Below are 23,358 nucleotides of genomic sequence, written 5' to 3' on the forward strand. Positions count from 1 at the left end.
TTTCTCCTCGACTGCCTTACAGCCTCCAGGATTTGATGCAGTTACAGCTCACTGCCTTATGTGATCAAGGAGGGTTTCCTGACCTTTAGAGCTCTACTCTCCACATGCAGAGGCAGGGCAACGCTGAGGTGTCCCCTCGGAGTATGCGCGTAGAAATGTTACTTGTACCCACTGTCAAACATTTAGCAATGGCACAGCACTTGCCAGATCAAAAGGGATTCAATGTTTCCAGGCTTGCTTTGCCCATAGGATCCTTAAAAGAGTATTTTTATTAGAGAGACAGAGATGGTTGAAATAAGATAAGAGTCCTTGACTTACAACCATTCATTTAGCAACTGTTCGACGCTACAAAACACTAAAAAACTTACTTACAACTGGCCTTTGCACTTACAACCACTGCAGTATCACCATGGTCCTATGATCAAAATTCGGGCCTTGGCAGCTGGCATGAATTTACTATGGTTTGTGCTTCCCAGGGTCATGTGATAGACATCTGCAACCTTCTTGGCCAGCTTCCAATAAGCAGTCAATAACAGAAGCCAGATTTGCTTAACAACTGCATGATTCACTTAGCAACTACAGCAATTCACTTAAAAACTGTGGCAAAAAAGGTCGAAAAATTGGGCATAATTTACTTATCAAGCACCTTGCTTAACAATGGAAATTGTGGTCATAATTGTGGTTGTAAATCAAGAACTGTCTCTACTTACAATTTATAAAATATAGAAATGTGTGTTCTGCAAAGGATTCTGCCCAGTGATAAATATATCTTTATCATTTTTAAAATGATAACATTTCACTTATGAAATTGGATTTCTATAGCTGCCCATCTCAGCAAACGACTGTCACAATGTCACAAACAGCCAGAGTAGCCTGTTGTTGTTGTTGTTAGTTGCGAAGTCGTGTCCGACCCATCGTGACCTTAAGGACAACGTTCCTCCAGGCCTTCCTGTCCTCTACCATCCTCTGGAGTCCATTTAAACTCATGCCTACTGCTTCAGTGACTCCATACAGCCACCTCATTCTCTGTCGTCCCCTTCTTCTTTTGCCCTCAATCTTTCCCAGCATTAGGCTCTTCTCCAGTGAGTCCTTCCTTTTCATTAGGTGGCCGAAGTATTTCAGTTTCATCTTCAGGATCTGACCTTCTAAAGAGCAGGGAGTAGCTTACCTTGTATCAAGGAAGGCAGCACTGAACCTGCCTAAAGCAATAAAAATACTGCTCTTGGCTGGAAGGTTTAGAAAAATTATATAAGTTTCAACTCCTACCCTCAAAACGACGCTATAGAGCACTGCACACTAGAACAACTAGACACAAGAAGTTTTTTCCCGAAGGCCATCACTCTGCTAAACAAATAATTCCATCAACACTGTCAAACTAGTTACTGAATCTGCACTACTATTAATCTTCTCATCTTTCCCATCACCAATCTCTTTCCACTTATGACTGTATGACTGTAACTTGTTGCTGGCAATCCTTATGATTTATATTGATATACTGACCATCAATTGTGTTGTAAATGTTGTACCTTGATGAACGTATCTTTTCTTTTATGTACACTGAGAGCATATGCACCAAGACAAATTCCTTGTGTGTCCAATCACACTTGGCCAATAAAATTCTATTCTATTCTATTCTATTCTATTCTATTCTATTCTATTCTATTCTATTCTATTCTATAGAAAACAAAATGGCGAACCAGTTCCACATCCATACGCACACCATCTTGAATAAATGTTAAAAAGGTTTCTTTGGAGGAAGGAGATCTGAATATATTAATGGGGGGAAAAGTAGCTTTTTCTTTCCTCCTTCCTAGTTTTGTAGAAATTCACACTGGCTGTGCTAGTGGGGGATTATAGGTATTGTAATCCCCCCTCATGAAAAGCAGGTCAACATGTTGAAGTTATTACTGAAGTCACTTCAGCTCCAGAAGCAATAAACTGGACATGGATTATTTACAATTGTTACTCAGGATTCGGTGGTTCTTTGTTCTCCCATGGCCCTGTCCCAGAATTTACAGAGTATGCGGTATGATGGAGATACTTCTTTGAAGAGATAATGGGATTCTAAACTTTTTTCCATTTAACCATTCTCTTACTTTCATGTCTTTTACTAATTTAGCTAATAAAAGCAAACATATTTTTGAGAAGGAGCTCAAACACTTTTTGAGACACAATGGTGATTTAAATAACTTAATAATGTCTACCTGAATAAATTTATTTATAAAAAGGTAAATTAAAATATGTACTAATTTAGGAAGGTGTTGATCCAATAAGGTTCATTATAGGGATACTCACAAATAATCTCTATAATCTCTGAGTTTACTCTCTAGTAACTTTAAGAAATTAAATTAATTAAAGATTAAATTAACTAAAGATAATTATGCTTCTAATAATTGCATTGTTTTCATTATGGTATATAGACTTGCCCTGTCTGCCAGAGTTGTGTTTATATACTGGTAATTAGAATGATACATGTCAAATAATCTTAAACAAAGTTAAGGTAATAATTAAAATATTATTAGATTTTTTTCAAATTGTTTTGATCCTTGCCACAATGCATATAATTGGATCGCATGGCATTGTATTATGTCAAACATAATTGCCTATTTTGTGAAAAAAATACAGTAGTTATATTGTAGCTATGAAATAGAAACTGCATGTAATAATAAAAAATAAATTATAAAAACTAAAAGTATACAGAAGGAAAAATTATGTTAGCAGTCATAGAGTCTAAACAGAAAGGGGCACACTGAATCTAGAAATAAACCAGCTCCCATAGCCTTTCTCTTTGTGAACCAATTCCATCTGACCCGATTATTTTTTATAGGCTATGTTACAGGTGCTTACATTTCCAAGTTTTATTCTCTCTTGCCTATTCTTATAGACCAGGGGTGTACAACCTTCACAACTTTAAGACTTATGGACTTCACCTCCCATAATTCTCCAGGCAGCATGGAAAGGAATTCTGGGAGTTGACGTCCACAAGTCTTAAAGTTGCCAAGGTTGGACATCCCTGTTTTAGACCACAAATCTAATGGCCCAAAATATGGAAATTAATTAATTGAGCTCTAAACTTCTACCATATGGAAAAAAGGGTAAGAGTTAGCACAATTCAGGCTGGATTATACTTATATTCTCTATTTCTCTGTAAGAGAACTACGGGGTACTTACAATTTTGCAATTTAATCATTTTCCTAGTGAAGATTTTTTTTTTAAAAAAAGCTGTTCAATATTCCAAAGAACAATCACTAACTGTATTGCTTACTGTTGCTATACACAGTGCATAGGCCTCATCCTATTGATGTTTATGTTTATCTGCGTGCTCCTTGCTTGCAATTTCTAACTCCAGCACTCTCGATCCCTCAAACAAAATGGTTACTGAGGCATTCTGATACTGCTAAAACTATCCACTGAACTCTAGGATTTGTGCAAAAGACTTCAAATCGGAACAGTACAATTGTTGTAAATATTATCAGGCGTTCTTATAAGGCCTATCTGGACAAGGGAAGACAGTTCTGGGGGCAGGCAGGGGCTTTATCAGGAAAGACGTCAATGCCTAGTGTCATGTGATTCTCAAGGATGATTTTCTTTTTTCTCTCTTTTTTTTTGGTCAGAAAAGCACTTGGCTCTGTTTTAAATACAGTGAAAGGACCGTAATATTTTTCCACACCGTTGAAAAGTTGGCACAGTTGCCAACAGCAGACATTAATACTAGAAATTGATCCACCCTATTACATTGTGCACAGTAGTGTACTATATTGATCAACTGCATTGATTTATATTCTTGTGGACAGGTTCTTCCATTTGTTATACAACCAGGCATTCCAGATTATTCATTGCATTAAAAATTACTGCAGGCAGTCGCTGAAAGCCATTCAACATTAACGTTTAATTCACAGTTTGTGCACCGTGGCTCATGGTCTGATACACTGCTTCAAGGGATAAAAATGTTACGTTTTTAAAAATGTAAAGATTACAGCTAAGTGGCATTTCATTGGCATATTAATACTTAGTATTAAATGATAATCACTAAAATAACCAAACCCAATCCAAAATTAGATTTGTCCTAAGAAACAAGGCAGTGCCATAGCTAAATGGCCATCTTCAGAGATGGGTAGGGGCCCCTACCCTGAACATTCCATTAATCTTAGCTTCACTGGAAAATGGATACCCAGAGAAATTGAGAGCTTGAGAGCTATGTTAAGAACACATTCATGGTTTTAAACCCTTAAATTAGGGTTGGGCAATAATAATTCACATGGCTCCCAGCATCAAAGCTCAACTTCCATGGAATGTGTGAGGCTGATATTTCTTTAATTTTTTTCTAATGTGGGAGCTAAGTGCCATGGCAAGTTTTCATTCTTAGATGAAACTGGAATGTTTTTTCCTCTTTTCTGAGAGGCAGAATCTAGGACAAAAATAAGTGCCTTCAAATTGAGTTTAAAAACTTCCAATACAACACTAAAAATCCTGCAAAATGCAAAGAAATGTAAGTCAGATATTATGGATACCTAGTCTAACAATTTCATGAAAATATCAGCAACACCCCTTTCAATCCCTAGAGTCTATATGTGAAGCATGGCTTTCTGTACTAACAATGTTACAATTCTCTACGTTAAAAATTACACAGCATTAGGGAATTACATCCCTGCATTAGGCTGTCACACAGCTCATCTAGGCTGTTCTTCCTACAATTCTAGTCATAGTTATGAACATCTAATCTCTAATTAATGGTACCTAATCAATAATTAACAGGAATTTGGAGTACTGTTGTTGAAATAGTTTACATCCAAGTCATAAAATTTATGAATTGAAAAGGAGTGTTCTCTGAGATTATGCTGGTACCGCTCTCACTTTTATCTTTGGGACAAGTCAAGGGCAGCTTTTCATAGATCAACATTTATAATCTGCCTGAAAAACGTGGTTCTATTTAAGACAACAAATTTGACACAAGATGCAGAGCACACTCTGATCTGAACTTTTGCATTAATCTGGAAAACAGAGGCTACAGTTTCTTGCAAGTGATAGAATTTGGGACTAATTCAGGAGGGAGTAATTCCCATCCCATGGGTTGAGTTCCTGGGCACAGAGTAAGAGAGACTTCCAAGCACATGCAACTGAAAAGCTTTCTGTAGCCCAGTCTTTTGCAGGTATCAGTAATTAAAAATTTGGAAAATTGAAGTCCAATGCATCTGCATGAACCAGATTGAGGAAGTCTAACAGTTGGAAGGGACCCTGAAGTCTTCTAGTCCAACCCTTGCTCAAGCAGGAGGCCCTATACCAGTGATGGCGAACCTTTTTGGCACCAAGTGCCCAAACTGTAATGTGCACATGCTAGAGTGCCGGAAACCCAAAGACCAGCTGCCAGTGTGCATGCGTGCGCTGGCCACCTGGTCTTCAGGTTTCTCCTGGTCTTTGCGCGCACCTAAGCGCTGGAAACCCAAAGACCCAGTGGCCAACACGTGCATGCTGGAAACCATAAGAGCAGCTGGTGACTGTGTGTGTGCCCAGAGAGGGCTCTGCGTGCCACCTCTGGTATGTGTGCCATAGGTTCGCCATCATGGCCCAATACCATTTCAGACAAATGGTTGTCCATTCTCTTCTTAAAAACTTCCAATGATGGAGCACCCACAACTTCTGAAGGCAAGCCATTCTAGTGATTACAGTAATTGTTTTGTCAGGAAATTTCTCCTTATTTCTCGGTTAGTTCTCACCTTGATGTCTATGCTTCTTGTCCTGCCTTAAGGTACTTTGGAAAATAAGTTGACACACACCCCTTCTTTGTGGCAGTCCCTTATATTTGAACACTGCTATCATGTGTTATATGTGATATGTGATATCATATATAATATGATATGTGTTATATATTATAACACACACACACACACACACACACACACACACACACATATATATATGTTATATATATATGTGTGTCATGATATGTGTTATATATTATATGTGATATCATATCGTATCATGCTATCATGCCTCTGTGGCTCAGACTGGTAAGACAGTCTGTTATTAACACAGCTGCTTGCAATTACTGCAGGTTCTAGTCCCACCAGGCCCAAGGTTGACTCAGCCTTCCATCCTTTATAAGGTAACATGAGGACCCAGATTATTGGGGGCAATAAGTTGACTTTGTATATAAATATACAAATAGGATGAAGACTATTGCTAACATAGTGTAAGCCGCCCTGAGTCTTCGGAGAAGGGCGGGATATAAATGCAAATAAAAAAAAAAGTCACCCCTTTTCCTTTTCATTAAACTAGACACCCAATTCCTGCAACCGTTCTTCATATGTTTTAGCCTCCAGTCCCTAATCAACTTTGTTGTTCTTCTCTGCACTCTTTCTAGAATCCCTCAACAACTTTTTTATATTGTGGCAGCCAAAACTGGATGTAATATTCCAATACAGGCTTCCTATGGGAAGCCCTTCTCAGTTTTTGATGACAATGAACAAGATATTGTTTTCTTTCTTGAATTGTCCTCTCACAATTACAATCTGAACTACATGCATTTTTCCCTAGAAAGAAAATGAATGTTCTATTCACCCCTCACATATTTTTTTCAATATTTTCATGTTTTAAAGAGTTGCCTATTGAAGAATTATATATAGTTCATGTATATTGAAACACATTATAATCATGATTTTCTGAATTAGATCGGTGGGTTCACACATAATACCACACTTCACAAGCCACACAGCCAGGTTGAAAGGTCATGATAAACCCAAGTTAAATCAGTAAGTTTATGGCTCAATGTGATGCCCACACTAGTCAGAGCTGAAGGATAGAGCTCATTGGATATGAAGCAAATGCTAACACAAAATCATTGAAAAATACTGTATTGGAATAGATCATTTTGAGAGAGAAAAAGCTGAAAATCCAAGCATAAATAACTTCACCTACAATTCTGTAAAGTCTAATATTAGTATGGATGCCATCAGACTGTAATCTTTTCAATAACATATCAAAGACTAGGTTGTGGGGAGTAAGAGCCTTTTATGAATATCTAAAAGGGCAGACCTTGGAAAAGTAAGACTGGGATAAAATTATTATACGCTCTCACTCTAAAAATAATATTAGGGAGGTATCTGCTGATAGAAATTATCCACAGGCTACTTCAATAGAAGCTGCATTCTAGAATCCACAAAATGATAAACACAAGGAGGGTTTTGGCAAAGAGAAGCAGTCACTCAACTGTATGGTTCAGAAGTGCTGCAAATAAAACAAAGCAACCACACTGCATCCCTGTTCCTCATTACCTCGTAGTAAATGCCTCAAAATTCAATGGCATGTCATTCTAAACAGAGTAACAAAGGTTGAACTAGAAGTTATCCAAGTGCATAATTTTAATAAGTAGACACACAAAGTCACAAATAAAAAGTTAAAATGTGTGTTTAGAAATTATAATATAAATGGTCAAAATAAAATCAGCAATCAAGTCTTGTTTGTTATCTTCTAATTGCAGATTCTAGGATACAGCTTCTATTGAAGTAGCATGTGGTGAATTTCTACCAGCAGATACCTCCCTTATTTTACACTGTTTCTTTATACAAGTTATTCAATACAGATCATAGTAAATTAACTTTCCTGCTTACCGGATAGATTATCTGAATTTGTTTAATGTGCTGTGTAAATCCAGTCGATATTGTTTACACACTTTTTTTTTTAATTGAAAAAGTTTTTACAAAATTTTTTACCCCCCTTTCCCCCCTCCCCCCCTCCCTCCAAAACCACCCTTCTCCCTCCCACTCACCCACTCCCGACTTCCCAGAACAAACACAAGGTATAGTTCAAAAGAAAAAAACAATCATTCACTAAGTTTTCCCTAACACAAATTATTTAAATACATAAACATACATAACACACTTTTTTAAATACATAAAATTAGTTTAATCCTTTTCATTACCTAACTAGCAAACAAGGAAACAAACAATCTATTCAAAGAGCACCAAGAATTCCACAGTTCAATCCTGCTGATGATGTTACCTAGTCTAATAATGAAACTTTCAGAAAGTAAATTGAAACAAGCATGGAGAGCAAACCACCGCCAAAATGTAAAACCCGAGCTACAAGTATTTTCTATTATTTCAAAAGTATAAGCTCTGCCACCATCTGTAGCTGTTCAGTTTTTGCAACCAAATTATCTGCCTCTCTGCATAATTAACTAGTTTAGTTTTGCCTTTTTTCAACCATTGCAGGCAGCAAGAAATCCTTTACAACTTTTTTGCATTCCACGTCAGTCTTGTCTTCAGAGAAAGCTTCATGGGGCAACCCAGCTTGCATCCCTGTTCTATTATCAGCAACTGCTTGCAAATTGTGAGCCCAGACGGAACAGCTACCTAAGCACAAATATATACTTCTCTTGAAAATATGTCATAATTTTTAAAAAATGTCATTATGTATCTCCAGTCATCCTTTGCAATTTAAATAACTAACTAAAAATAAGCTGCGAATTCTAGAAATGTTGCTCCCCCAACATACCTGAAGGGCTTCTAAATTGGGGAAGACTGCCATACATTTTTAAGCGAATACATTAAAAAAAAACATATTTGCAAACCCAATTGCAAATTCTTGATGGGTTCATTGCTTTTGCTTTTATTTAATGTGAACTTGAGCCCATGTACCATATCTCATGCTATTGATGTGATCAGCAATAAGCTTCTGTGCTTTAAAACAACTAAAGAACAGATGCCGATGAGTCTCTGTATGTCTGAGGCACTGTCCTTGGCAACATGCTATCAATAAATCCTTCCCCCTCCTGGGAATAAATCCTTCCCCTCTCATGGGAGTAAATAGTAAGAGAAAACTACATCATTTACTGCTTAGTGACAACTTTTCTCCCTAATGTTAATGGCTGTATGCAAGTGGGGGAGGGGAGAGGAGTGAGGGAAAATTTCCATAGTATTGTGATTAGGGAGGGAAAATTGAATCCAATTTATCCCCCACACTGGTGTTTTGGAAATAACTCCACTGAATACTAAACATGTTATATATATTTTTAAATGCATACACAATATTATTGCTAGCCATGTCACAAATGCAACATGTTGCTAGGCTCTTCGCTACCTAATATAAATAACCTACCTCTGCAGAGGTTAAGAATTGTCTCAAGAAGAGTCCTAAGCAATTCTCTTAAATCTACCTGCCAATGATGCTTGAAGCATTGCCTTGTGTTCCAATGGTCTAATTGAACCTTTAGTTAAGAAAGGAAGCGTCTCCCAATTTAATTATTTCCCTTGTATTTTTTAGTTTCAAGCCATCACTCTTTGTTATGCTGCTGCAAGCATAGTAAATAATACCTCCCCTTCCTTCATATTATTACCTCTCTAATATTTATAGACTGTTATATTCACCCTCTCTCTTTCTACAAGGTATACATCATTTCTGTCATCCAAGTCTTGATGTATTCAGGTTTATCCACGTCCCTGTTCATAATGAGATGCCAAGCTCTAAAGCAAGGTTCCAACAAAAAAGAAAGGCTAAGTTAGACTAACTTCCTGATTTCAGCACTTCCATATCATCATCATTTTCACCCTTCCCAATCTCACAAAAGTAATTTGAAGTTCAACTTCCCAGCAGAGTGCAAAGAACATCTTTCCATTTTAAAGCTCCATCTATTCCATGTTTTTGGTTCACGTTGTGTGCATCTGTATTGTGATTTGTAACATCAATTTCTGCTATGAGAAAAGCTGCCAAGTGGCCGAAGTACATGCCCTCTTCTCTTGAATTTGAAATCCCGGAGATGGTGGTATTTGGATAGCATTGGGTCAGCAACTGAAGCTCTACAGCAGGGGTGTCAAACTGGTGGCCCGTGGGCCAGATCCATCACATGCAGGCCACGCCCATCCTGGCTCCGCAAAGGCAAAAAACATTGAGATGTGTTACGTGATGTCACGCAACGTGATTGAATTTGACACCCGTGTTCTACAAGAAGACAGGCTAAACAGCATCCAGGAGCTGGGAGGTGAGATAACAACAGTTATCACCAAATGAGAACTGGCTCACCTTCTCCAAAACTTTTAACAAAACGGTTGCCTTCACTACTATTCCAGATACCATACCGCACCATTGGGGGGCGGGGGAGAAACCTGTTCAACTGCTGAACAGACATGATAGCATGAGATCACAGAATCCTTAATCTAGCCTGGAGAAGGGCAAAGGCCCCATATGGTACTGATATTCAAAGCTCATTACAGACTGTACCCCAAGAAAACTTCCTACTAATTTTAAAACATAGGCCAGCCCTCATCAATCTTACCAGGTGTGTTGTTGACTACATTTCCTGGACCTCTAGTTGCCAATATACGGGGTAGAACAGGCTGATAAATGACTAACATTCGCCTTGATCACCACTTCTAAGGACTTGGGAATGAGCGTTTCATTGAACTGGCTGTTAATCAAGAATGGAATGGCATGGCTAAATTCAGCATCGATGCTGCATTTCTGTAACCAATACGGCCAAGAGACAAACAAATAAATACTGTATGCTAGATTTTTAATTTGTCAGAGAAAAGTCAATGTAGGAAATAATTAACAGTTATTAACTTCAGCATCTTTCAAGCTATTTAAAGTTTTAACAAAATGAAAACCACCCAGCTGAATCTGAATTCAGAAATGATCAATTGGTAAGTGGCTAGCAATCATAAAATACTGAATACTCTACTTGCTTTGCAAAACTAGGTAGCTGCACAGCATTCCGGCTGAACATTTCAAATCATGCAGCCTCCATGTACAATGGTATTTAATAGGGTATTTATAAATTTAGGTTTGTTTTTCCCCTTCTGTTCCAATTAGCCTTCTTCATTGGACTGAAGAAGCAAAGTGAAGATTACAATATATCCTTTTAATACCCAATTCGGTTAGTATGAAGATCTAGGAAGCTCTTCATGGATACACTATAGGAGAATATATGGATTAAGTGGAGATTAAAACAATTCCAGCAATCCCCAAGTGTATACCAATGAGACTAGACAACATGGAAAATGTTCCAGTTCTAATTTTTTTCCATGATAACTTTTTCATTTGTGGAACTGTATGGTTTCAAGTAATCCGTATAATTTACTTACCATAAACTATAGATTGCAGTCATTTAAATAAATGTTCATTAATAATTTTTCCAGTATCATTTATTTTGTAAATAAATATCAAACATTTGTACACAAGTTTTGCACATATATGCTAATTTGCACCATCAATTTACCTACTGACCATCTTCATTCTAGTAGCTTTTATCTCATAGATTTTTTTAATGACTGAAACCATAAACTACATGTAAGCAAATGAAAAGGAAGAAATGTGGTATTTTGTTTTTTAACACCAGCATCTTTAAGATAAAAATGAAATTTCCAAAATTCTTAGTCAAACCATCCAAATATTTGGAATTGGCTAAATCTAAAAAATGGTTTTGCATGTAAAAATGGCATTTGCACGTATTTGTAGAACTGTATTCATATAATAACAGTCTGTTCCCACCAAATGTGATTAATGTATCCAAAAGAAAAATTAGCAATGGAACTACTTTTTTCTCCTCAAATCTAATAAAACTTTAAGTATTAAATTCTGGTCTTGCTAGATATTTCAATCTCTTAAAGAGAGATTATGATAGCACATTTTTAAAATCCTATGAGCATTTTGTGCTAGAATTTCATAAACATCTTAAAAATTATGCTGTGATCACTTCCTAATAGTCTTAAGTTTGACTAACAAAATAGCCATACCCCTATGTCCGTGATGGTGAACCTACGGCACATGTGCCAGAGGTAGCATGCAATGCCCTCTCTGGTGGCATGCAAGCCTTCGCCCCATTTCAGCTCCACTGCGCCTGAGTGTGCGCCTCCCATTGGCCAACTGGTTTTCAGGTCTCTGCCGCGCATGTGCGGGGGCCGAGGGGCATGCAGGGGGCTGTGTGCACATGCGTGGGGGCGAGTGCATGCAAGGGCCGTGCGCACATCCGCAGGGGGGAGGCTTATGCAGAGGGCCGTGCACATCGCATTTTGGGGGTTTGGGTGCATGTGCATTTGTGCTCGCGCTTTGGGCACTCGATCCGGAAAAGGTTAGCCATCACTGCCCTATGTTACTGCCCTCCTATAGGACTACACAGGCACTATCTTTATCTAATTCATTTTTGCAAGAACCTTATGTGAAATATTATTATTTTCATTTTGTAAAAAAAAAAACTTGCTTTGGTTGGGGCAAAGGTAAGGATTAACCAGGAGCGATTGAAAACAGGTATTAAAGACAGCTATGTTCCAATTTTGTACAACAGAAGGAGATAACCCTTTTCTGGCCATATTCCATCAAAACATGGATGAGAACGCAAAGGCTAGATAGAGTAGGCCTTAAATATGAGGAAGGCTTGGATTTTACTTATTTCATGGAATTTTGGAAATTGTTTTAAAACTGTATCAAGCCTTTTTAAAGGAAGGCTTTTTGACCCCAGTTGAAACTAGGGTTTTTCAATATGATGGATGGGTTCCAAAAGAATTGGATTGGGAGGCACAGATGGTCTGTTTTTGAGCTAAATCAGGACTAAGCACCACTATATCTAAGAAACAATCATATGCATGAACCCCTTTACAAGCAGATGGCTCCTTAGCAAATCTTCATACCATAATCTGCTCAATCAAGGTACAAGTGGTGGTTGAAGAGATGAGTCAACAGTCTTCATGCATGTTCGTCTTGCTTTTAAAAAGACAGACAATATAATTCTTCCTCCTTTTAAATCAGATGTGAGAATCTGTTTTATTTTCCCTCAAGAGCAACGTGCTTCATTCTTCTATCAAAACACCTTTTTCTTTCTTTTTGGCAACCAGGACACTTTTTTTTTTTTTTGTTTACATTTATACCCCGCCCTTCTCCGAAGACTCAGGGCGGCTTACAGTGTATAAGGCAATAGTCTCATTCTATTTGTATATTTTTACAAAGTCAACTTATTGCCCCCCCAACAATCTGGGTCCTCATTTTACCTACCTTATAAAGGATGGAAGGCTGAGTCAACCTTGGGCCGGGCTTGAACCTGCAGTAATTGCAGGCTTGGTGTTCTTAATAACAGGCTTTACCAGCCTGAGCTAAACCGGCCCCTTAAATTAAATTTTTCAAGAGATAAAAAGTTGTCTTTTGCAGAGGATCATACTGTATGTGCTTTATGTCTGCCCATGCCATGTGACCAAGTCACATTTCAAACACACATACAAATACAGGAATCAGTGTCACACTCAAATTAAGATATGATTCTGAATGGCCCAAGCCAGTGGTGGAATTCAAATAATTTAACAACCGGTTCTTTGCCCTAATGACCAGCTGGGTAAGTGTGGCTCGGTGGTCATGTGACCGTGTGGGCGTGGCCAACTCAACATCACTCACGTCGATGGGCGCTTCACCTTAGCTGTTACAATGTAATAAGGGTTAACCAGAGAGGCAATTTCTGTAAGCAGGGCAGTAAAGTTTAGGCTAGAAACACCAGAATATTTCCTTCCTGCCTTCCTTACAGGATTAGCCCTGTAAAGTGGAAAAAAATAAAATAAGATTTCTTCCAACAACTGGTTCTCCGAACTGCTTAGAAAGTTAACAACTGGTTCTCCTGAATAGGTGAGAACTGGCTGAATCCCACCACTGGCCCAAGGCCAGGAGAAGAAGGAGGATTATGTTCTCTGTCCTAATGAGAAAAATAAGTAAGTAACACAGGCACAGTGAAAATACAAACTCTTCTTTAGTTTTTCTCACACAAGCACCTAATTTCTAAAGGTTTAGCTATCAAAACACCTTCATTATTTCATTTTCTCATGTATCTCATCCAGTTTCCTCTACTTCATCATGGCTGAAGGTGATGTATTTAGCCTACAATCTTAAGACTAGATCCTTTTCAGTAAGAAGTGTGGAATTTTCAGGCTCAAAATATCTGCTTCATGCTTCTTTTACATTCTTGATCTCCATTAGCATAACCATTTTTAAAAATAAATACACCGAAATACAATGACAAGACTTAGGAATGAAAATAATGGTAAGCCCTCTCTCTTTCCCCCCACTTCTGTTCTGTCTTCTTACTTTTTCCCCCTCAGGAAGCATGGCGTGTCACCAGAGGCTTGAAAAATTGACTCTGGCCTCTCAATGTGCCATAATATTTCTGGCCTGCCAATAAAATGGATACAGCAAAAAAAAAAGACTTTTCTGGTACCTTGTATGATTTGTGTGGCTCCTTCACACCCTATTCCTCTCTCGGTAAACCATGTACAGTGTGATGAAGTTTGAAAGAAAAACTAAGGAAGTGGGAGGGAGAGAAAACCTTCACAAGAAAGAGTGAACCTATTGCTTTCTGGAGTTGTCAAATGAAAAATCTGGTGTCATGGACTTCTGGACAATAATGGCGGCTGCTCAAACTGTCTCGACTGGGGAGAAGAATGAAACACAAATTATGAAACTGCCATTGACTTCTGTGACTTATTAAAGCAGAGAAGGCACTTCTCCTGGATCCCGCCAGCCAAAATTCCATGGCTGACAGGATCTGCAATATGCCTCCTCTGCAGGCATGGGTGGAGTCGACCAGTCCCATTGAGGTGATATGGTTCCTCAAGTAGACTATACCCATTTCATGCATTGCTTTAAAGGTGATAACAAACACCCTGAATTGCACCTGGAAGCAAATGGGCAACCAATGCTGCTCATGAAGCAGTGATTGTAACCTGGGCCCTTTTGATCAGGGATCCCACAATTATTTTTTTTTAACTAATAGATCTTCTGGCTGAAAAGTTCAAAACCCCTAGTCTAAAGCTTTTCTTCTGAATCACTGTCCAACCGAATAGAGTCTAAAGAAATAACATTGAATTTATAAACAAAAAATTTAATCGGATTAAGGCAGGCACTTCAACTTTAAACAAAATGATACCTTTAAAAGAATGCATGCTCTAAAGATGTAACATAAAACAGGATTATTGTACCAAAAGTGCTTTTTTCAAGAGGCTACTAGACTTCTGGTTTTTCTTTGAAGACATTTCGCTTCTCATCCAAGAAGCTTCCATAATATTGAGCAAGCACCTTTGGGACAACCATGATCTGGATGACTGAGGATCTCCATAGGATTACTGTATGTGTTTTTATACATGCATCCCTGGTTTACTGAAATCAAATTAGATCTGTTAGAGTCCAAGAAACTCATGACAATGTATTTGGTTTTCCAGATGTAAGACTTACCATCTGGAGGTAAGGAGATAAAGGGAGGTCCCTTTATCCAGGACATTACCTGTGGATGAGGTAGACACTACAGTTGCTGTGGTTGTCGACTGGGGTGGGCTGGTGCTTTCCAACAGGCAGGAACTGTTAGCATTGTTTTCTTTCTTCACATACATTTCTGTGGCGCTAGGCAATGGGATGGGGTGGCTAATCCCCAGCTCTTCCTCTTGGGCTTGTTGTCTTCTCAACGCAACCTGGAAAAGGGAAAGTTACACTGTATTTGCACTGTTATCTGAAAAACAACAGTAGCAAAATTTGGCGGAACACTGCTGTTTTCTTTATCTTAGCACACATGAAGGTTTATGGATGCAAATAAAGACATAATTTTAAAGCTAAAAAATGAAAGAAAGCTAAAAGTTAAGCATCTACCAATAAGATTTCTAATGTGGCAGCTATCTAAACTTAGTTAACTGTTATTTTTTAACCCTTTGCTTTAGTGAGTTTGGAAACCCCCTGAAATACAAACTGAGATCCTAGGAATATGAAGGATCAATTTCAACTGTAATTAAATGAACCCTTTTTACTAAAAATCAAAGATGGAGATTCTCTGGAGATTTTTTGTTCATGTTTTATAACAAAGGATTTAGTCAACTGGAGTGAGTAGTATTAACAGCATCTATCTTTCATAAACAACATAATTTTTCATCTTTATTTCATATGCATACAGCATGAGTCTTTTGGGCATCTCAGGATGTAAGCCTTATTAAAGCGAAATAATACAAAGTACTTGATACAGAATTTCTGCAGCAAATATGAGGTTTTCAAAGCACTATTCTGCTCTGGAAAAGAATTAAAATCACATTTCAGGTTCAGAGCATTTATTTTACAGAAATCTCACTGAAGCCAATCCAGGCAGATCTTTCCTGAGTATTATTTTATAAATTATCTTATGTTGTTGCAATGTAAGCAAAGTGAAACAAGACAACATATTCTGGGCCACTTAATTGCACATATGTAAAATATATACAGTATGTCTCTCATTCAGAGTTACCATTAAGAAATGGCATTTTTCTCTAGCACAGCTCCTTTAACAGTTACATAATATTGAGCAAGAGTGTGAAAAATGTTTCAAATCTAAACTGTTCAGATTTGTTCAAAACATGCTTGTCTTAAATACAAAACAGATTGTTTTTATTATTTAGCAGAAATGTAATAGTTCAGAACAAAAAATGACTTTCAAAATGACTGGGAGCGGCTGTTTCTTACTTGACATGTTCTAAACACCAAATTTTGAGAACTAACTAGAAGGAAAAATACTGTATGGCTAATTTTCAGATTGGTACAAAATGAAAAAGTAGGTTAACTGATAACAAAGAAGCAGAATGCAGAAACAGAGGCAGATGTAACACCGTGGCTACAGGAAGCAAAAACAGGCATACAAATATTATTAAACTAAAACTAAAACTAAAATTAATGCACCAGGGAAAACATTAATAATCTAGTCAACTGATATTAATTCAGTGGAAATGTATAACTTTTGCATCTTTTTAACAGATTAAGTTTGGATCTGCTGAAGAGAAGTTTTTTTATCTAAGAAAGCAATTTTTTCAAGTCAAGACACTTCAGATATGATGTGCTATAGTGTCTATAATTCCAACAGTGTTGTGGCTGGGGATGTTGGGTGTTGAAGTTCAAGGCATCAGTCTGCAAGATTTGATCCTCACCCTATCATACACCTAAGCAATTACTACTTTATTGGAACCAACAACTACAAAATTTTAGGTAATGGTTTTCAAATTGAACATTTCTTAAACAGAAATATTCCTTGGCAACTATGGCAATGCTAGTGCTGGAGTGCAAAAAAATATTTTTCTCTTTGCCACCATCTAGTTCATTCAAATGTTTGCAGTCCAGACCTGGTAACCTTACAATAATTCCAGTTTTCACACCCAGTGCTGCTGTTCGCAATATATCTAGCATCAGGCCAGTAGATACAAGCTGTTTGCTTCCATACTGATATCACACAATTCTAACCAGCATGTTGCACGGTCCTAGGGTCATGTGATTGCCATTTGCAACCTTTCCAGGTAGCTTCCAACAAAGTTAATGGAGAAGCCAGATATACTTAAATGACTGTGTAGTTTGCTTAACGACCAGAGTCATTAACAACCATGGGAAAAAGTTTGTAAAATTGGGCATGACTTACTTAACAGCCACATTGCTTAATGACAGAAGTTCTGGTCTCTATTGTAGTCATAAGTTGAGGACGATCTGTATGCCTTAGATTGCACAGGCTAAAATTCAATCCTTTCTTCAAATAGTAAACCTGCTCGTTCTTTGCCCAGACAGCTTTGTAGCAATATGGAAGAGATTTGCTACTGTCTTATTAGTTTTTCCCCCCATGTTTAGCCTATAGCCTTCCAATTTCTGCTGAGTTCTTTTCCAAGTTATTAACCAGATCCATTTCAATTTAGCCTGGAAGTGAGCTCGTATACATACAGAACCATTTGTTTAATAACTTCTCCTTATCTGTTATCTTCATACATGTAAGACTAAAATTCCCCAAAAGGCTTGTGTTTAAAATGACTGATGAAAGCTGTTGACCATAACATTAAGACAGCATCACTTTGGGAAAGCCAAATTAGACACCAATGCTTTAGTTTTTACACTAAATTCTCATATTTAAGTAATGAGACTAAATCTGAACTATAAATTGTCTGAATAATGAAAGCTATGTTGCTTTACTATTATTACTTGATTGTTTTAGCAGTTTAGTAATGCTTTCTAACATATGGTATTTAAATGGACAAAGTCTAAGCTTTTCTGCATTCTTTTTCAAGAGATGACTAGACACTTGGTAAGGTGCTGATATTCTACCTTTCTTCCATGCAGTTAGCATGAAAAACAAGCCAACTAAGTCCTACATAAATTCAAAGGGCTGCTAAAGAAGGATATAGAGACTTCTTGTCCTCTGGGTAGATTGCAGTTTCTGTCTGCATAGAGGTAGCCTTCGACTTACAACCATTCATTTAGTGACTGTTCAAAGTTATGACCACACTGAAAAAATTGACTTATGACCAGCTTTCACACCCAGTGCTGCAGTTTGCAATATATCTAGCATCAGGCCAGTAGATATAAGCTGTTTGCTTCCATACTGATATCACACAATTTTAGCCAGCATGTTGCATGGTCCTGGGGTCATGTGATTGCCATTTGTAACCTTCCCAGGTAACTTCCAACAAGCAAAGTTAATGGAGAAGCCAGATATACTTAAATGACTGTGTAGTTTGCTTAATGACCAGAGTCATTAACAACCATGGGAAAAAGTTTGTAAAATTGGGCATGACTTACTTAAGAGCCACATTGCTTAATGACATTAGTTCTGGTCCCTACTGTAGTCATAAGTTGAGGACTATCTGTATGCCTTGGATTGCACAGGCTAAAATTCAATCCTTTCTTCAAATAGTAAATCTGATCGTTCTTTGCCCAGACAGCTTTGTAGCAATATGGAAGAGATTTGCTACTGTCTTATTAGTTTTTTCCCCCAAGTTTAGCCTATAGCCTTCCAATTTCTGCTGAGCTCTTTTCCAAGTTATTAACCAAATCCATTTCAATTTAGTCTGGAAGTGAACTGGTATACATACATAACCATTTGTTTAATAACTTTTCCCTATCTGTTATCTTCTTACATGTAAGACTAAAATTCCCCAAAAGGCTCGTGTTTAAAATGACTGATGAAAGCTGTTGACCATAACATTAAGACAGCATCACTTTGGGAAAGCCAAATTAGACACCAATGCTTTAGTTTTTACACTAAATTCTCATATTTAAGTAATGAGACTAAATCTGAACTATAAATTGTCTGAATAACGAAAGCTATGTTGCTTTACTATTATTACTTGATTGTTTTAGCAGTTTAGTAATGCTTTCTAACATATGGTATTTAAATGGACAAAGTCTAAGCTTTTCTGCATTCTTTTTCAAGAGATGACTAGACACTTGGTAAGGTACTGATATTCTACCTTTCTTCCATGCAGTTAGCATGAAAAACAAGCCAACTAAGTCCTACATAAATTCAAAGGGCTGCTAAAGAAGGATATAGAGACTTCTTGTCCTCTGGGTAGATTGCAGTTTCTGTCTGCATAGAGGTAGCCTTCGACTTACAACCATTCATTTAGTGACTGTTCAAAGTTATGACCACACTGAAAAAATTGACTTATGACCAGTTTTCACACTTACAATGGTTGCAACATCCCCATGATCAAAATTTGGATACTTGACAGCTGGCATGTATTTTTGACAGTTGGATTGCCTCAGTGTCATATATTCACCATTTGCAACCATCCCACCCAACCTCTGACAAACGAAGTCAATGAGGGAAATCAGATCCACTTAAAAACTGAGATGATTCACTTAACAACTGGCAAAAAGATCGTAAATGCATAACGCACTTAACTGTCTTGCTTAGAAATGAAAATTTGGGGCTCCATTGTTGTCAAGGACTACCTGTATTTAAATGAACATGCCAATCAAACAATAAAAGCTGGAAATAAAATATGAGATTATAATTCAGACATGTATTATAAAACCCTACTCACAGATGAGGGGTTTTTTTTGGTTTTCCAAATGATTTCTAACAGAACTAGAATGTATTTAGCAATCACTTCTTTTTTACTGATGTAAACTGAATGGTTGGAAGAACTTTCTAAATCCGTCCCATTTGTAGTTTACAGCAACATCAGCATGCCTCTATTACCCAAATTTCTTCCCTGATCATCTGGTAGCCTCAGCCCATGATTTAAACAGCTGTATGTCATTATTTCCATCTATCTGTTAGCCAAAACCCAAGAATGACATGATTCACCAAGTTCTTTATTGTTTTCATACCTGTATAGACAAAATCTTGCCTGACTGAGGACTCTACTATCTACAATATATTATGTAATTATTAGAGAGGGGCTGTTTTCAACCTCTTTCTCTCATATGTAATATCCAGACTGCGTTGCCTCTTACCCTTCTGGATTGCACTCCATCCCTTCTGGGGATCCTCCTTACTGCATTCCATCACAATACCAGAATAAACTCAGTTTTACCACTGTTGCATCATAGTATGAAGGCAGATTAAATCTGCAAATTCTGGCACCAATTCTTCATGGTACAGAGGTCAGGTGATCAGCTGCAGTGTATTTGGGGGTTCACTTTTTGTGTCCCTGCATGACCTCTTATCTCTGGTCACTGATCTGCCTCAATGAGTGCCACTTCTTATATCTGCCACTATGAAGCTGACAGTGACCCTCTTAAAGTATTGAAAACATCTTATAATATAAAAACTATGAACGAAATCAAAAATTTTAAATTTTGTAATGATTCTTAGAACTGCAAATTATCACTATTGAAGGGTAGCTCATTCAAACTCATAGCTAAAATCATTTCCAACTGGCAATGCATATCTTATTACTTGCAAACGTTCTTAAGGAGATCACCATTACTTTTTTACTTATTAAGTCTTTACAAATGAACAAAACTCCTTAAGAAATAGAGGGTGTTTTTATTACATCTCTACCTTCACCCTCTCTATTCTCCCTCTCTTTGCAAGCAATTCCCATTTAGAAGATCCTCTTCTTAACCTTGAGTGACTCCTTGGGCCTTTCGTTGCTTTCATTCCTTACATTTGTAGAAAAAAAGGTAATTTTATTTATTTATTAGATTTTTATCTCATCTTTATTATTTTGTAAGTAATTCAACGTTCCTAATACTCATTCCTCTTCTTATTTTCTCCAGAACCACAATCCTGTAAGGTGAATTGGACTGAGAGACTATGACTGGCCCAAAGTCACAACTGCACAACTGTATATAATGGCATCAAAGTATATGCTTAGATAACCAGATATTATTCCGAGCCTTATAATGTTGAGACACCAATCAAAGGCTGAAGCAAGTGGTGCAGCAAAAAAAATGGACAGCACTTCAGTCATAACTTCAGTCATATGGAACAAGCTATGGGCTGGTGATGCAATATTAGCTAATATTAAGATAGTATTATTTTGTAGTAACATAAAGGAAGGTGAATAATAGTAAAAAATGCAGTTGTTTCCTTTGGAGTATTTGAAGTGACTACTCTCTGCAGAATAAAGTGTCTTTCCGAAAAAATTTTCATATTCACTTAAAGCAATCAAATATAGGAGCAACTTTATTGATAAAAGCAAAGCAGCACAAACTAGCATTTAATTACTGAGATTGTAGTACAGGAAATTTTGCCCTAGATAGTTGCGGTCTTATAAATCCCATATCATTCAATTGGACATAACTCTAGATAAGTGCAAAAATAATATTTAACAATTGCCCTTGTACAACAACCTGTTGTAAGACAAGTAGTAGCGTTGTCTTGAAAGTGTAAATGCATGTTGCTTCTATGCCAATTTTTTTTAAAAAAATTAACTCAGAGAAGCCAAAGAATTGGGCACTGGTGGAATGGCATTCTACTTTTGACTTGCCAAACTGGCATTCTTGAGATGTTTTGAACTACAATTCCCAGGACATCTGGAGATTGCTAAACTGGGGGAGGCTAAACTGGAAAAAAAACCTGTTGAAAGATTATGACAACACTCTTTCCAAAGTATTCAGAAATGGCCTACAGTTTTTTTTTTAGTTTACAATTATTTGTAAACTTTAAAAATGTTGATATTTGAAAGTTTCAGTATAATTTTTCCAATTCCTCATGATTTAAATTAAACATTCTGAATGAAAAAAAGATAAAAATACATTAATGTACAATTTTCTAACAGGAATAATTTTTAATACAATGATTGTGCAATTCAAAATGCTGAATATGTTATTTTGCAAATCTTGTAAATGAAAACAAAGATATAAACATGATGCTTGTGTGGTTACTAATACTAAAATTTGACATCATAAAGTTTTCATTGATTAAAAACTAAACTAATGGTAAGAGTCTTTCACTGACCTAGTTAGGATCTAGGACCTAGAACCTACCACTCTTCCATTACCGTATTAAGCATTATTTTCACTATCAAAATCACTCTCACAGTTACAAATGCTTTCAAATGCAACAATGCAATTTGCATTATCCATTGCAGGATTTCTTTCCATCGCATCTGATTTCTGTTTTTTCTTTTAGATACCGTACTCTACATATAACAAGCATTATTACTTGCAAAACAGTCCTAGAATATTAGGGAGCCCCACGCTATCTGGAACAAAGGCTAAGAAAGGGGAAAAAAGTGTAACTGTAAACAGACCTTGAATTTCATAGTGGGTATTATTCGGACAATAAAAAGGTTATGCATACTTTTGCTGAAAGCCAGAATAGTATCTTACTTTTCTCCCCCCAAATTTATCCTCAACTCCGGCTACGAATTTAAGGGTTCTCGCAGAAAAAGCATCAGAGTGTTGTTGTTTTTTACACTGCAGGTCAAACCTACCCATTTCTCCGGGGCAGAGTTTTAGGGGGATGAGACTTAGCCTTACTTTCTAACCAGCATCACCGAGCGGCAGTAAGGCCACCCTGTGCATTTTCTGCCCCAGAGCCGGTTCCCCGCCATTTCTTTCTTTCCTTGCTGAACCCTCCGGCTGCTCACCTGGGCGGCCATCACCCGTTGCCTCTCGGCGATCAAGCTGCATTTTTTACACTGGCAATCTCTCCACATGCAGAACCGCTTGTGGCCCTTCAGGGGCGAGGAGTAGCCGTGGTTCCTGCAGCGGGCGCACTTGGGGAGCCGCGGGGACTTTTTCCCCGCGGCGGTGGCGGCCCCAGCAGGGCCCTGGGTTAAACCCGCCGAATTGCCGCCACCTCCGGCGGCCGCCAGCCCAGCAGCCTTCCCAAAAGGGCCCGTTTTGGTCCCCTGGGCGTGATGCTCCGACGAAGCCGACGGCTTGCTGAAGGAGGTCTCGTTGGGCATGGCGCCTTTCCGAGCCGTCAAGTGCAAAGAATTGCTCGACTTTGCAAGGAAGGGCTCGCTTTTTAATCGGAGCCTGAAAAGGACAGGCGAGAGTCCCCCGGAGGAGGCAGTTCGCCTTGGCCTGCAAAAGCGGTTGCTTTTTGCTTGGGGTTTGTTTGGATGCAGCTTCTGGAGGAGCCGGCTAGCCGGTGGCAGCAAAAGCCGTGCAAAGTTTGCAGCCCACCTCGTCACTTTGCAAAGACGCGCGGGTCAAATGGGGAAT

At 37.8% G+C, this 23,358-nt stretch overlaps 1 protein-coding gene across 1 annotated transcript in view; it reads right to left on the minus strand.

Moving 5' to 3' along the window:
* Positions 1–23,096, minus strand: part of DMRT1 (doublesex and mab-3 related transcription factor 1) — an 86,744-nt gene extending 63,648 nt beyond the window's left edge. The window contains exons 1-2 of the mRNA XM_058169170.1: positions 22,776–23,096; positions 15,248–15,431 (exon numbers count right to left, since the gene is read on the minus strand). Of these exons, the coding sequence (XP_058025153.1) occupies positions 15,248–15,431; positions 22,776–23,096 (505 nt within the window). The remainder of the gene's footprint in view (positions 1–15,247; positions 15,432–22,775) is intronic.
* Positions 23,097–23,358: the final 262 nt, after the last annotated feature.

Source organism: Ahaetulla prasina, chromosome 2, assembly GCF_028640845.1.
Source record: "Ahaetulla prasina isolate Xishuangbanna chromosome 2, ASM2864084v1, whole genome shotgun sequence".
Classification (NCBI taxonomy): domain Eukaryota; kingdom Metazoa; phylum Chordata; class Lepidosauria; order Squamata; family Colubridae; genus Ahaetulla; species Ahaetulla prasina.